The following is a 17582-nucleotide window of genomic DNA, read 5'->3' on the forward strand; positions in this document are numbered from 1 at the left end:
AGAAACATGAGCACTTTGAAGTTCAAAACAGTGACAGCGATCATTAAAATATAAATCATTTCTGTTAAAATGAAGAAACTGAACATAAAAGATAAAATTTGTAAGCAAATTTAGGAAAAATAAAGGCAAAAAATGAGTCTTAAATTTAAAAAAAAACAAAAAAAAAAAAAAAAACACTCATCCAACATTTTTCAAACTGGTCTCTAAACCTTTCTGGAGCTAAAAGAAACAGAAATTTTCAGTGAAATCAGCCAGGTAGTTCTAGAGTTTTGGGCGTTCAAACACACAGATGCTCTTTGGAGACTTCCTTTTATACAATGTAGAGATGTGGAGGTGAAAACAAGGAAAGAAAATATGTTTCAAAAGTGTTTTTATAAAAGAAACTGAACATGTAGAGTACACATTCACTGTGAGTGGATTTGCTTATGCATTTAAATGTGAAAAAAAGCTACAAAATTAGTCTAATGACCGACGAGATGGAAAGGCAAACATTGGGTTTAGAGGTAGAAATGAACCTCTTTATTAGTTTTCAGGTATGCCAGCTGTTGCAGATGAGTGTTAGCCTCTAAATTAAGCAGTGTGACATTGAAATTAATGGAGTATGCACATCAAATTTTTACTTTTACCCCTTATTCAGATAGACTTGTCTTAACTGGATGTTTTCCAATTCCATATCATCTGTGGGTAGACTAACTATATTTTAAATGTGAAGATTAGGCAGCTAACTGAGCTCCTGCCTAAATATACACTAATAGAAATCGGCCCTTACCTTGACTTAGACCTTGTCATTGTGGCACCCCTACTAGCAGCAGTTGTTTCTTCTCTGCCCCGCGTATGGCCTCCTGAAGTAGCATCTTCCTCTTCTTGAGCTTTTCGTTGACGATATTGTTCCAAAATTAATTGCCTTCTTAGTTTCTCTTCCTCTTTCTTCTTCTCTTGCTGTTCTCGTTTTAACCTACATTTTGTTAAAATTATATTATTGAAAATAAAAAATATTATCATATATTTTATACATACAACATACAACTGAACTCTTATGAATGCATTCATTTACAGTAAAAGTCCTCTAATGCAAATACTAACGGGACAACTTTTTTTGTTTGCAATAGAGAGGATAGGGGTTTAATAATGTCATTTGCCTTGGAATGGAGGAATTAAAAATTGTCTGCACAAGACGGGTGTCCATTAGAAGGGGTTTTACTGTATATAGAAAAAGTCAAAATCCAGACAATTGTCCCTTTCAGGGTTTCAAGTGCTCGAAAGTTGCAACTATAGCACTGCCTAAAATCACCCTAGAAGGTTACATATGGTCAAAACAGTTCAGATAGGAAAGTGAGCAAAACCCCTCTTAACAAAACATTTTAAACTGAGTGTGCTTGCCAGCTTTTAAAGCTACCTCAAATAATTTAACAAATTCAAATATTTTCAATGTTTCAAGACTCAACAATACCTTTCCTCATCTCTCTTTTTTAAATATTCTTGCTGTTGTTCATTCTTTTTCTTTTCCTGCTCCGCTCTTCTACGTAAGGACATCATCATTATCATTTCTTTTCTTCTAGTCATTTCAAGCTCTTTGTCCTAAAATACAAATTTCCAATTCAAGATTTTGATGATAAAACAATCAATATGTCTATTTCCTAAAACGTTTACAAGTAAAAAACCAACTGCATAATTGGGAGTGATTCATTATTTGAAAATTTGTATAGGAGGCACTTCTCTTTCAGAGGGAGTGAGGTTCAAGCAGATATAGCTTCAGATAAATGGCAAACCATCTGCAGCCTTTCACTTTTTCAAAATAAATAAATAAATAAATAATGATGATCAACTGAATCTAGATAAATATACCCATTCTAACTTAATAAGTGAAAAAATATTTTAAGACATTCCTTTTTGTTTCTTCCCCTTTTCTTGCACTAATATCAAACCTTTCTAAGTCACTGCAACCCCTTTTTTTTACTTTCTTCTATATCTAATATATAGAAGAAAGTATTGGATGTTTAAGCAAAAACTACCGCATGAAATCAAACAAAATTTGATACAAATATTTGCCCCTATGTGAACTTGTGCCCATGGGTTTTTGGCGTGAATTCCTCCAAGGAGGGTGGAGCAATGGGACGTTTCTTGAGTTAAATGCCTGCTATTCCCCAAAAAGTAACTAGCGGAATCAAACAAAATTTGGTCTGTATGTTGCCCCTTAAATGTATAGGTGCTGATTCAATTTTGGTGTCAATAGCTCAAACGGGGGATGAGCTATAGAATGTTTTTTGTCGTCAATTGTGACTGCTATATCTCAAGAAATAATGAACAGAAGCAAACAAAAATTTATCGACAAGTACTCCTTAGCGGGTATAAGAGCTTATTCTATTTTGGAGCCAATAGCTGAAAAGGGAGTGGCGCAATTGAACGTTGGTTCTATTTCATTGCGAGCGCCATATCTCAAGAAGTGATGCTACGTTCTGGATGAGATTTGGAAGAAATGTGAACCCATGTGTAAACAGGTGTTGGTTCAATTTTGGGGCCAATCGCTCCAAGAGGGGCTTTTTTTTTTTTTTTGTGGGAATAAAACTTTATTAATGCAGCAATAAGAAAGATAAATCGTAATAGACTGTCGTCTGCATATTTTGTGTGATTTTAATTGTTGGGAAATGATCAGAAATATTATCTCAATTATTTAAAAATTTTAACTATTGCCATCTTATGTTTGTTAACAAATAAAATATTTGTAATTAATTTATGCAAGGCTTTTAAAATAACATTCAATTTTCGCTCTTTGCTTTGCTTTTGCAATAACTTGGACATTGGGGTGGTCATCAAGTTTTTGAGTGTGTAATTTTGTTTTTGTTGGAAATATTGCTTCCTTGTCAAGCATGGGGATGGATCAGAGTTCATAAGAAAGATATAGAAGAAAGTTTCATGATGGCCACAACATACTAGTTATATCTGCACTACTTACTGATTTTTAAATCTACACTACTAGCTGAAACCTAATTTTTATATCTGCAGGGTTAAACAAATGACTAGACAAGTTTTGTTTGGAAAAATTATCCTCCCCTATATGTTTTTGGTGTAACCTAGCTGGATCTGTTTCAGTTAGTCTATTTGTACAATTTGCTCGTGTATATGTGTAATCCATTTGCAATAACGAGCAATCCTTTTTTAGCTTTTGCATATATTTTTTACACACAATTAATACTTTCAGCTAAACTTTAAATGTAGGTAAGTGTTATTGATTTTTTTTTCGAAGTTATTGCATACACTTACAACGTCTTTTACCTATTTTGTAGATTATCTGCGAAATTCGAGGATACCCAGTTACTGTGACACCCTATTCCAAAGATAATCGATATTTACGGTATAATAATAGTAAAAGAAAGGTTAAACTGCATGTAAGTTGTTCAACTTTATGTTGATTTCTGCTCTATTCTGTTTCTGTTTTCTCACAGTAGCTTGAATTTACTGATGTTTCAATTTTAAAACATTAGTAGGGGAATGTGGGGCAAAGTGAAATGGTTAAAATGACTAAATTTTTTTTCATAATGAACAAATCGGAAATTTGTTTTGAAAATTACAGTACATTAAGAAAGAACATTGTATTTTATGATAAAATTTGTGTGGAAACCGTACTTTTTACTTTTGGCAGTAAATTTGAGTCTTCAAAAAAAAAGAAGTAAAAAAATTTCACTTGTTTTTTCATGGGGCAAAGTGAAAAGTAAAATACTTTTCTAATGAAATATTTTCTGTTCAATAATAAAACTTATTTTTAATCAAAAGAATCAGTAAATAAAAGGTTGAATGTTTAAAGGAAAAGATAATGAAGCAATAAACGAATAATTAAATCAATAAATTAATTAATATATGAAGGAAAAAAAATGAGCGAGTAAAAGAATGAATGAATAAGAAAATAAGTGAATGAATGAATAAATAAGTGAATTACTAATTGAAAGAATGTAAATAATTTAATTCATAAATAAAAACGCAAGTGATTTGTAATAAGTGATTGAGTAAGTAATTGAAACAAACTATTTCACAATGCCCCATCCACTTTGCGCCGTTTGTACTTTTAAAAGTGAGTAAGCTAGCCTCCACATTGCTGAGAGTTGCAGATAAATTTGGCTAGTGAATTGCTGCTATACAGTGATACAGAAAATTCTGCTACTGAAATGTTAGATCTTTCCAATAGTCTCAAATGAATTACTCTTTTTTAACCAATCTTAAGCCAAATGATAATTTTTACATAGTACTTACAGAGAAAAAACTGCCAAATATAGGGTTAAATTAATAGAAAAATGCATTCTTCTAAATATGTACATATATATAATCGGGTTGGTTTATATATGTACATATATAAACCGGCCAGATCTAATGGTCGAGTTAGATCTGGAGTTAAAAAAGCTGCTCTTTCCAGTGGTGTCAAAAAGAAAACTGCGGGACAATTCTTTCACTTTTTACTGATAGATTTAATGAAGAAAGTAGTGCTAAATTTTAGAGAAGCCTAAAAAAAGTTTGAGCTAAAACGCAAATAGCTCCTGCCGTATTTCAGTTATTGCATTGAAACAAATTGAGTAGAAGCGGAAAATTCTACCCTTTCCAACCACATATAATATTGATATGTGCAAGTAACTTTTCATCATTTTAATAGGCAATAATAGGCAATTTATGCAAAATTTGAGCTTAAAAAGTTGATTACCAAAAAACTAATTCGCATTTAAAAAAAAAACAAAACCCTAAGTGCAAACAACCAGGGCTTGAAGTAATTTTGTACAAAATTTCAAGGCTGTAGGTGCTATGGGGTCTCCTAGATGCAGGCCCACCACAGACTTCCTTTCAAAATTTTCTTTGACCTTACCTTTTTTAATATAAAGAGAAAAATAATGCAGATGGAGTTTGTGAATTGCTACTACAAAGTGATACCGAAAAATCTGTTTCTGGAGCTAGAGCTAAAGTGAAATGTTTCCAATTGAGAAAATAAATTTTCCTTCTTTAACCAATCTTACACCCAAAGATAAATTGTTTCAAACCACTTGTTCTTTTGACGAGTTCACCCAAATATTTTTTCCAACTACAGCACTCAGCGGATTACACAGCAAACAGGAATTTTTCAAAGAAGCCTGGGGGGGGGGGGGGGAGGGAATCCAGGAACAAAGGTCCACCAGTCTCATACTCCAACACGCATCCAAAGATATTCTTATTTGATCTTGCAAATTGTCGGGAATGAAAAACATTAAAGAGTACAAGAATGAATGCATTTACTTTTCTCATAACTGAAAATAAAAACAGTGAGGCAAAATCATCTTTATAGAACAATTTATGCTCACATACGGTTCAATTTCAGAGGGGAAGAAAGAGAAAATAAATTAAAATTTTTCCTTTACTAAGTCTAAAGTTATTGTTACCATTGCATGGAACTATTTTACGTATGACATACATAGGATTATAATCAATCAAAAAATTCAAGGGTTATGAGTTGGGTTCGAACTCTCCCTTTGTGTGCGCCAATGACAGCACTGTATATCTCCAGTTCAGAGTAACAGTAAGACATCTCATCCCAGGAATAACAGTAAAATATTCTATTGTTGCTTTGAGGCAACAATAAATAAAAATTAAGTGAAAAAAAATTCTGATTTTGTTCCAATTCCATCAGAAAATCTTTGCAGATTAAAATTCTCCTTCACAAAATTAAATATATTTTTCTATCGTCTGCTGCATCCTATGTTGGGCAAAAAATAAAGCATCGACAGAAACTTCTGGGACTTTAAATTTGTTTAAAAAATATTAATATTCCAAGTATTCTGTATTTTCCTGAATGTATGCACCCTGATTAGAGATGTATTAAAATCTATTTTTGTATAATTGTCTAATTTACAGAACATAAAGGCTGTTACTCACAGGATCATTTTCAACAGGTCCAGGACCCACGACAAAGCCAACACTAGAATTTGGCGGAGGGCAAGAATGTGATGTTTCACTGCTCTGTTCAGAGGTTTCAGATGCACATTCATCTTGTTTAGCATTTTCCAGTTCGCCAGTATTATCTTCAGAACTATTTTTATCCCACCGTTTCCTGAAACAGGTTTCTGTGTTTGGATTAGAGTGAGATTGTTCATTACAAGATTCTGCTTTACGGGACTCATTATCTATTTTCTTTTGTTGATTACGAGCTTTGAGATGCTTTGGCTTTAATTTTGGCTTGGGTTTACGGGGTTCTTCTTCAAAAGAAATGTAAAATCCTTTATCTTTTGGCTGATTTTCATTCTCAGTATTAGTTTTTGACTCTGTTTGTTCTTGCATTTCAGGCTGTTCTTCAGGTAGAGACTGACCAAAAGAAGGATTTTGTTTATAATTGGGGGAAGTTGGTGAAGCTACTTTAGATTTATTTACCCTAAAAGTTTTACCAAGAACAGGCCTATTAGGTGGGGAATGCTGTAATTCTGAATTACGAACATGACGCCCAAATTCATCAGTTGAAACTTCTAAAGCATTGTTCCTGTGATTCATTATGTCAGATGCAGAATTTGAAGGATAAATATCAAATTGGTTAGCAGAGGGACTGTGGGTAATTGTGCGAGGATAATTATCAGGCACATCAGCAAGATAAGGTTCAGAAGGATTGCGATGCAAATGAAAGCCTCTCGAGTCAGAACGATTTAAGCCTTGACTCATACTTCTAGTAAAAGTATTTTGCATAACTGGATAGTTTGTTTGTTGAAAATTAGAATAAGGATATTGTCCTTGAGCATGGATATTGTTTGTTTGAGGCTCATTTGAATAGTAAGAACTTGATGGGTAATAATTATTATAGTTGGAAGATGGCATATTCTGTGGATGAAGTGAAAAGCCCTGATTAAATGGAACATTGTCATACATTTGAGATGACATATTCATAGGTTGTCCATACATCATTTGTGGATCTACAGAGGAGGATCTAACAGAATGTGATGATTGTTGCCACATTGGAATATTTTGATGTTGAGGTTGTTGCTGCTGCTGCTGAGGGAAACCTCCAAAAGGAATAACTGGTTGACCCCAATGTCCACGACTTCCAATGTGAGGAGCAATTTCGGGCATCACATTTTGAGAATACATGGGAGAATTATTCTGAAATGAGTTTACTGGTTCAGCCCATTTGCTTGGAATTTTGTTCTGGGAGTTAATATTTTGGTCATGAGGAAAATGTGACTGAATATCATTTTGAGGAGGAGTATTGTTTTTTAGAAGTTTTTGTATCATCTCTTGCTGTTCCGTTAATCGGGAAATATCAAACTGTAAGTCTGATAAGCTAGAATTTAGCTGTTCAATTGACATTTGAATATCATCAGATGGTATTTCATTTTCAAAATCTTCAGCATTTTTCCTTTCCAGCCACTTTCTTCGAACTGTATCCAATTCATCAGAAAGATCTTCGACAGAAAATTGGCGATTTTTGCTGTAAAAATCATCCCTGTTTAGTGCACTAGAGCTTCCACCTTTAACAGCTTGCATAAAAGCTGCTTTACCCATTTTTTCTCTTTGCTTTTTAGATAATTTTTCAAGCAGAGCTTTTTCATGTTCAATTCTCTTTCTTTTTTCTTCTAACTTTAATCGGATATCATGCATTTGAGCAGCTACAGAGGAATCTGTAACAGACTGGTTCTTATTGTCATTGCATTTTATCCAGTCTGAAGAATTAGCATGGCTAGATGTAGGACTATTTCCATCCATAGATGGATGAGACTTATTGATATGTAAGTAACCAGGTCTAGTAGGCTTTTTATAAGTTCCTAGATCACTTTCGTGGTCTTGGTGCATGTAAACAATATTTATGGCTGAACCAGAATTATTCTTTTGCTTTGACAAATTAGCAAAACTCATAACTCCTCCCTGATTTTCTCCTTTTTGTTCATCTGAAACCTGGTATATCCCATTTTCTGAATCAACATTCTCTTTATTCCATTCAGACTGTGAAAACAAATCTTTTGGCTTTTTCCACGTAAGGCTACCTGATAGAGATTTATTTTGATTTTCAATGTCAGAAGGAGTCCACTTTCCACAGTCTGTACTGTATCTTCTTGAAGATGCAGCACTAGTGCCTGAGTTATCAGCAAAAGAATGCGAAGACTCATGAAAAGAGTTCCGATTTCTGCGTGGTTCTCGAGTGAAAGTTCGAGGGGAATAATGTTCATGTGAAACAGACTGCACTTGGTAAAGATTACTATCACAATCATTATTTTGCTTATTTGTTAATTTTTTATCCTGCGACAAATGCAAATCTGATTGGCTTCTTTGACAGGAGTACCCTCTACCAGAAACAACATTCTGTTTGCTAGGAGATAACTGATGAATTTCATAGGAAGATGGCGACCTTTGTAAATTTGTCTTTGGAGGTTGTTCACGGGGTTCAGCCCATTTCTCTCCAGTGAATTCATTATTTTCACTTAGAGATTCTAAATGTCCTGGAGATGCAATGTCTTGGAAAGGTTTCTCAGAATGAAAGACTTGATAGTGTCCCTGAGCGTGTGGTAATGCTCTCTGGCTAGGGTCATTCACACCAGAGTGCTTCGTCACTCGTCGATTGTCTTCTTGATCAAGTAAATTACATTGAGATTGGGATTGGGAATGCCTGGACGAAAAATAACTTGCTAGTTCCTCATCTTCTTCTGCATGTAATCTAAATTGAAAAAAAAAAAAAATATATATATATATATACAAGGACATAAATGTTAATTATTAATGTACTTAAATAGATTTGGTACATTATCAGTCATCATATGTACTAAGTCAACCCTTCTCCCAGGAAAATTAGAGACCCACACCAAACTACTACTAGTTGACTTCTACTTCAAAAGAAAAGGGGGGTGGGGGAGGAGACACTTTTTTAAATGGGCAAATGAGTCCAACTCCAACCAGGGTGTAACAATGTTCATTTCTGACATCCATGGGTAAAAAATATACTAAAGTGCTATTTGAAAAACAAAAAGTGGAGCCAATTCAAATGAAATTAAAGATGCGTGCTTTTTTCTGAATAAAAAGGATTGGCTCATTTCTTGAAAATGAACATTTAAAACAAATCAAAGTGAAATGAGGCAGAAACAGCAAAGGAATGTAAATGCCGAGATTGAAAATTCAGAGATTACCATTACAGATGGTAGGTGAACCTCTCCTCTGTTTTGGGGCAAGAGATAGTACTAGTAGCCCTTGGAGGGACTGCTAAGCAGCATGATTTAAAAAAATTATTCAATGAAGGCCTACCTAGGACCGGAATGTTAAACATGCTTTACTCAAAACTTGAAAGCGTTCACTTGCATCCCATTGCTTTTTACTGTCTCAAATATAATGAATATGCTCAAAATAGGTAATGTAGAATTTTACACTTGTGTATTAGGGTGGGTCGAAAAAAAAATCGAAATTCTGCGGAGCACTTAGTCTTAATGCAGAAAATTTGTGACTGCCTAATACTAATAACAAAAAGTTAGTTTCATAACTCTGAGTTAATGTCTTTCGCTCTGGCAAGAGATTGGAATTTTAGAGATCTTTGGAAATCATTTAAGAAAATATTTCCAAAATATTTTAAATTCTGCAGGGCCTCAGTCAGCAAATTTTGTAACGAACACAAATTATTATGCAAAATGTCATGCTTCTAGGTTAACCTCCTTGTAGAGGGTGGAGATTAAAAATCTACAATGTTTAATTGTAATCTAATTGCATGTAAGAAAAAGGTCAATTAGAAACCAAAGTATTTAGATGGTTAAAAAAACTCTCTGATAAATATGTAAGAGAGCAGAACTGCATGTAGTATATTAGATTTCTATTCATGGAGGAAAAAATTGCAAAATGATTGTTTTTGAACTGAAAAGCAGGCATATTGCTGCATGACTTTGAAATAGCAAAAATAAACTTGTCCCTTTACTTCTGGCCCCATACTAAATTTGATGCCTGCAAAACTAATTTGACAATGCTTTTGACAGCAGAGCAGCCGTAATTAACTCACAGGCATGAAATGTTACGTAGTAGTTTGTGTTAGGAAGTTACAAAATAAACTAAACGTTCTGCGGAATTTAAGATAAATACTGAATATTCTCTTCAATTTTTTTTTCTAAAAAACTCTTAAGTATTTTGCTAGAGCAGACGACTTTAACTCAGAGTCATAAAACTTAGCATAGTTAATTATTGTTAGGGAGAAACAAATTTTCTGCACAAAGGCTTAGTGCGGAGTAGGATTTTGTATTTTTCGGTTTACTCTATTGTGTCTGAAGAGGCTTGAATTTTAGGATCATAATTTTTGTAAAGGGTTTGTTTTAGAGATTACAATGTTACTTATCTCCTTGGATGTTTTAAAGTTAATTACACTATGGATTTGCTAGTTGATTTTATGTTGCCTTATTTCATTTTTTTCAAATTTACTCTGATTTTAATGCAGTGAATAATACAAAAAAAAAAAAAAAAAAAAATCATTAATTTTGTTTTTTATTAGGATTAGCATTTCAATATCATGAAGAATCAGGATTGGCATTGCATCATGATACAGAAATTTGTACATTAAACCAAACCCAGTGACACGAGAGCTCATGGAAGCCAAGGCCTACAGTGCCTATCTTAGTTTTCCTGACCTCTGGGGTGCTAGGCATCCAATTAGGTGGTCAGCGGAATGCGGAGGTTTAGTTCCCAAGCACGCTTGGTACTTATTTCATGGACCCATTGAAAGGAAGAATGACTGAGTCGACCTGCCCAACCTGGGGATTGAACCCGGACCTGTGGTGTAGAAGCTCTACCACTGAGCCACTGGGCTTTGAAATTTGCACATTGGCTGCTACTAAGTGAAATGAAATAAAATTCAACATCTGGCAAAAGGAAAGAAAAAAAAAGCATTATAACTCGTTTACACAACCAAAAAACAATGGACATAAAAGAAAGTTTTTTTTCTCTCTTACTTTGAACTAGTTTAATTTCTTAGTGGCAAATAAAATCATTAAAATGGATAAAATTGCATTAAATTTGCTTGCTAATAAGGGGAATTGAATTTTGAGTGAACAGTTAAGAATATTTGAGTTAAACAGAATAACTTTTTAACAAACATAAAACATACCTGTGATGAACATCATTTGAGGATGCATGAATGTCACCACGTCGATTAACTTCTGAGAAATTAACAGAATGTGTACGTCTTAGTGATCTGGGACCTAATAGAATTGAATAAAACAGGAATATGAAAACATAATGAAGACCATTATTACGGACTATTTATAACGGAAAATAGATAGTTTTAAAAGATTCAAAATGGGCAACAAAAAACAAACAAACAAAAAAAAAACATTAAGCACTCAAACTAACTAAGAAAAAAATGCTGTAAATTATTTATTCTGTTTTTAACTTTGAAGGCATCATAACATCAATCTAACAAGTTACCGCATTGGATACATTCTCGCTATTCTCCGAGTTTCAATCCATACATATTAGTTTCTTAAGTCTGCCAAAATCATTTCATTCTAAAAGCTTTTGTCTAATTACTTTTAGCATGAAACTTTTAAAATAAACAGAGAGAGTTATTCATGCAATTGCTTTTAATGAGTTACAAAATAAAGAAATTAAATTAGTAAAAGAATATAAAGAAAGAAATATTCATAGATTGCTTCAACTAAAACTTTAATTCACATGTTTTTTTTTTTTTTTTTAATTTGAATTCTTCCTAATTGCATATGGTTGTAAATACAAACAATGAAAGCCTAAGAATATTTTGAACAAGAGTGCAGATCTCAATTTAAGCTTCAGCAACTTTGGCACACCAAATGATGAATTAAAAAATTGAAAAGTAGGCTGAGTTTCTCTTCCCTTTTTTTACAATGATCAGTGCCAGTACGTATCAAAATGCATACAGTGACCTTGCAATAATAACAAGTAATATTTTACTTGCGCTTACATAGAAAATAAGCAAAATGGCAGAAAGCAGGTAAATTTTGATTTTGTTCCCCTGAGAAGAACTCTAATTTTAACTTTGAAGTAAAGAAAACATATATATAAATATATATATATATATATATATATATATATATATATATATATATATATATATATATATATATATATATGTAATTCAATTACCTTTTACGAAAAAATTTGATTTCATTCATTTCAATGAGTCTCTTCTTAATTTAAAGCTAACTCAGAGATTCCCAAAATGGGCGCCATAGAGAAAAAGGTGTTGCCTATAGTATCAATATAAAATACATATACAGAATGATCCAAAAGTCATGCAACCAGTTGTAGAATACTTTGTTTAAAAAATTCAATTAATTTTAAATGCAAATTGTTTTGCTCCCCAGCAATACTATACTTTTTTGGTGTGGCTAACCATTCTTGTTTATTCCATGCAAACTGACACTTTCAGTGGGCTTTTAGGTTAGGCACAGGGTTGGGTTTTGGGCTGTTCAAAACTGGTTTAGAACAGGACAGGTGGTTTCAACCGTTTAAAACTGTCTAAAAGTGTCCAAAACTGTCCAAAAAGTATACCAAAGCTAAAGGAGTGTAATCTAATCAATTTGTATTTATGGCATAAATATAGATATTAATGAGGTTTAATTGATTTATTTGATAATATTTTTCTCCAAAATGTTCATTTAAAAAAATATTTCACTTCAAAAAAATTGTCAATAACTTTATTACATAAAAACTTCCTTATGTAACAGTTGGTAGAGTTACGAAAGAAAATTCATAAGACTACCAAAACAATTTATTTCAGTTCCATTTATAACTCAAAGGAATAAATGTGCAAAAAAAAAAAAAAGAAAAAAAAGCTTAATTTTTTGAATGATTTTTGCAAAAAAGTTTTACATGATTTTTTAATGAAAATTATTTTTTAAATCATAGATTAAAGAACAAGAAATTGATGATTAAACACTTATGTTTTAAAACTTGTGCTATTATTTTTTTAGTTCATATTTTTAATATAATACCTATATTCTGTAACTTAAAAAAATTGTAATTTATTGCATTTAAGGCAATTACTGAGCTATATTTTGAACATTCTTTTGCTCGCCTGCATAAATGCTAAAAAATGTGGTTTGTAGAAAAAAAAAACTCATGCATACAAATTGAAATTTTTAATGAAGAATTTAATTTCCAGGTAACTAGATTAACATCAGCTGTATACATAAGTTACGTACATATTTACACTTTAATGTTCACGTTGATTAAATATATCATACACTCAAAAAAAAAAAAAAAAAACACCATTTTGACAAATCTTGTTCTGTTTTTGATATTATCGCAAAAATCTAGTTTCTCAAAAATTGTTTCGGACGGTTTTGAACAGGATGGTAAAAAACCTTGCCAACCCTGCTTTTATTTGCACACATGCATACACATAGAGAATTTTGGTTACTATTATCAAAAATAATAATAAACTCATGCATACAAACTGAAATTTTAATCAAGAATTCAACTTCTATGTAACTAGATAAAAATCAGCTGCAAAATAAGATGAATGTTCACATTGAATAAATGTTAAATACAGACCATTACTTTGATACATTTTATTCTGTTTTTGATGTTTTCTCACAAAATACTATTTACCTAAAAATATAGTTTTGGACAATTTTGGACAGGACGGTTCAAAACCCTTGTGTCCAAACCCGTACCATAAAAACTAGGAGTTTTTACGGTAATGTCCAAAACCTTGTCAACCTTGGTCAGGCATGCTGCCGAAATTTTTTCCTTGGGATAAAAAAATTCTTAATATTGAGCAAATTTTTCAAACTTAAATTCCTTTAAAACCTTTTTCTCAGCTTATAATAATTAGTTTTTGAAGCACTCTTAAGATAAATATCTAGTATTTAGGAAAATTGGATTGACACTCATTTCTACTAGGTCAGTAAGAAACAGACAAGGTAAAAAGTAAAATATCGAATTTGAATTCAAAGAGTCTTAGAAAATTGTCATCACTGTTGGATTAATCACATGGAACCTCTTACAGATCTCTGAAGGAAATTCGAGTTTTATGCTTATAGTGTTGGTATTAATCAAGAACTAAAAGCTTCTGTATATTCAGTAAATTACCGCCCATTAGCCAGAGCTAAAGCAGAAATACGTGAAATACACCGCCAGCTCAGTCATTTCCAGCCGAGGACTGCAGTTTCGTGCTTATTAACACTCATCAGCCTGCCATAGGAAAGTGAGGTGAGTGGTTCCAGGGGTCTGTCTAGGATTTTTCCCAGGGTCCGTTTTTTGTGAAAAATCAATTATTTTTGTGAAAAATCAATTTTGTGAAAAATCAAATTTTGCAAAAAAAAAAAAATTTTTGAATTCTGAGATGGCGCAAACTGCATCATTGACACTTAAAGTTGAGTGTTTCCCCTCTTTTCTGTTGAGAATATCAGTCTTGCGTGTTTTTTGAGTATTGGGGTATGGGAGGGCGGCATCGCTCTCTGGGAGATGGGGCACACCTCAAGTATCAATATTTATTTACTATTCTACATTATGTTACATTTTTCTAGAAATGTTATATGTATAGTATTTAAAAAAGTTGTAACAAAGAAATTCAGGCAAAGGTTTAGCATTTAACTTTTTGAACCAAGACATTGTTAAAGAGCACAGAATTTAGTTTAAAACTTATAAACTGTGATTTTTACAAAAATAAAAAAATATTTTATTTGTTTACCTCTTAACAAAGTGTACTAAACATCGAAAAATCAGATTCCCATAGCGGATGCAAAGAGATTGCAAACATATCATTAATGTCTGGACACAGTTGAATAAAAAATTAAAAAAAAAAAAAAACGAAAATTCGAAAAATCAGATTCCCATAGCGGATGCAAAGAGATGCAATCCTCAAGTGAAAACATCAAAAGTATAAAAACAGCTCGTAAAATAAATATTTTTGACAAAATTATTTTAGAATTGCATTTTAGAGTCCTATGATAAACATATCATTAATGTCTGGACACAGTTGAATTAAAAAAGAAAAATAAATAAATAAAATAAAAAATGAACCTTTGATTCAGCATTTAAACTTTTGACTTATAAAAGAAAATGGAATTCCGCTTTAAAAACTTAAAATAATAAAAATAATAAAAATAAAGAGACTTCATTTATTTGCATCCTAATAAGGCGAAGTTAGCTTGAAAAAAGAATAAAATATTAAAATTAATATTAGTTTTTCAAATGAAATATCTTATTATGTTTTGCATGACTTTTGGACTGCACAGTATAATAGAGATCGACTAGGGTGCTGTGAGAAAATTCCATTTCTTTACAGGCTGCCGCAAATAGGAAAAGTTTGGGAAGCTCTGAGCTAACACAGATTGGCTAAAGCTTGCATTTCTGCAAACTAATAGACGCATCCATTTCCGCCTTTAAATCAAATGTTTGTCCTTCTAACTCATCAGTGGTCAAACAGCATTCAGGTTCTTTTTTTTAAAGCAGTGATCTTTACTTTAAAAAAAAGACATCTCTACACAAAAAGTTGATTATTAAAATTTACCATCATGTCTTCGATCCTCCTGAACATTTATCTTCCTTGCTGATAATGATTTTTGAGGCTTCTGCCAGCTTCCACTGTTTAAATTACAAATAGAGAAAACAAATTAGTGAACAACACACACACACATAGACATACATATACAAGCAGAATGACAAGAAATAATATGGAGGCCATTATAAATAAGTGAATAAGTGCAATATACTGACGACAAAACAATTTTAAGCGTATTTGATACTAAAGTGAGAGAGAGTTTAAATTCATTATTTCTTTCCATAATTTCATGAAATGAATTCAATTTCATTTCTTTGCAAAGATCTGACATAGAAAATAAAATAAACATTAGTGCGGCCCATAGAAATAAACAATGTGAAATGGCTCATTCTTTGATAATTCCAAAGTAGATATGAATACATAAACAAATATATAATCAATTTTCTCAAAAGCTTTTGCTGGAAATCCCTTTATTCTTTTTAAGGATAAGAGGACTTCCGACAGTTAGTTCATATAATAAATTAAAGAATTTGACTCATTTGGACAGATAATGATTGAGTGTAATTGGGCTCCAAGAAAACATAAAATTTCACTGGTAAAATTCAAAACAAAAGCAAGAAAAAACAAAAATCATAATTGCAAGAATGAACTCTCTAGCAAAAACAAAATTCAGTTGGTTTTATTTTTAAAAGGGTGGGGGGGGGGGGATGAGTTATATGCAAACTAACTTAAATGAGTAATGTAAAATGCATAAAATTGCATAACAGGTTTCTGCCACTATAATTATGTTACAAAAAAAAGTCATTTCAACAAGTTAAATATATGATGGACTACAGTTGTGGGTTTGAGAAAACAACCATGAACAAACATTTATTTTAAATATATATATATATATATATAATAGGTAACTAGGTAAGCTTCATATTTAACAACATACTCTTTAATACAAATTTCTAGTCTTAATACATGCAACATGAGCAGAAAAAAAATGAAATACATTTTACTCACTTCCAAGGTCATACAAATAAAACTAATGCACTTTTTAAATTACAGTTGAGTGTATTGCAACTAATATATTAAAGTTTTTTTTATTATTATTTTATTATTTTTTCTTATTAAAGAAATGGGGAACAGATTGTATGATTTTCAAAAATGTAAGTAGAATCCAGTAATATAAAATATGACACTAACCTCCTACTAATCTCATAGTTTCCTGATCGTAAATCTGGAATAGGACTAACAGATTTTTGAAAATTTCTTATTCTGCAATTTTGAAGTGGAGACTGCCTTTGGCCATTTAAGTAGGTAACTATAGGAAATCATTAAAACAGACATGAGTATAAAAGCATTAAAATGAAATGTAAATATCTGGAACTCAAGTTCACTTGACATAAAATTCATGAAAAAATAAATGCTCAAATACAAAATACATATATAAACTATTAAAAGCAACAAAATTCACAGTACAAATGAGAAGAAAACTGAAAACTCTATGAACTGGGGCAAAAATTCAATTTTTCCCTTCAAGAATAACGCCTAAACTATTTTCTAAAAAGGGACACAAGAAATTTTAGTATATCCAGTATAACCACTGTAGTACAATAAACATACTGCTTTGAAATTTAGCTTCAGTGGAAATGAAAATATGCTTAGCCCTATAATTAAACTTTTTTTTTTTTGTAATTTTCTTGATCAGAAAGGAAGTACATTTTGATTCTTAGCGTTTGTAATATTGGCCTTTTATTGCTAAATACATTTATACTTCTTGCTTAAAAAGTGAAAGGATAGTCATATGTAATTTGAGATATGATAGTAATCTTGTAATTGAAATCTAACTAAATCACCTCCTTCAACTTTTTAAGTTTCTTCAACAAATAACTGTTCAAGATCAAATGAAAACTATTTAAAAATGAAATGTTCTTTTAATGCTACTGCAGCAAAATAAGTAAAATTTAATAAATCTACTAAATTACAGCAAGCAGTTACAAGACAGAAACAAACACGATTTACTAACTACCGTGAGTATGTTTATGATCAAACTAATATAAATAGAATAGGATACTGGAAAACTGTCCCAAAAAATCTGTATCAATCGCAAAAATTAATTTTAAAAACTTACAATTTAGAATCTAAATAAAGTTAT

The 17582-nt window shown here is 31.7% G+C and overlaps 1 protein-coding gene across 1 annotated transcript in view; it reads right to left on the reverse strand.

The window, feature by feature from the left end:
* The window catches only part of LOC129232224 (patronin-like), a 158596-nt gene that overhangs the window by 15219 nt on the left and 125795 nt on the right, over positions 1–17582 (reverse strand). Inside the window, exons 9-14 of the mRNA XM_054866442.1 lie at positions 16631–16748; positions 15449–15522; positions 11060–11153; positions 5887–8644; positions 1451–1578; positions 770–955 (exon numbers count right to left, since the gene is read on the reverse strand). Coding sequence (XP_054722417.1) covers positions 770–955; positions 1451–1578; positions 5887–8644; positions 11060–11153; positions 15449–15522; positions 16631–16748 — 3358 coding nt within the window. The remainder of the gene's footprint in view (positions 1–769; positions 956–1450; positions 1579–5886; positions 8645–11059; positions 11154–15448; positions 15523–16630; positions 16749–17582) is intronic.

Source organism: Uloborus diversus, chromosome 1 (genome assembly GCF_026930045.1).
Source record: "Uloborus diversus isolate 005 chromosome 1, Udiv.v.3.1, whole genome shotgun sequence".
Lineage (NCBI taxonomy): Eukaryota > Metazoa > Arthropoda > Arachnida > Araneae > Uloboridae > Uloborus > Uloborus diversus.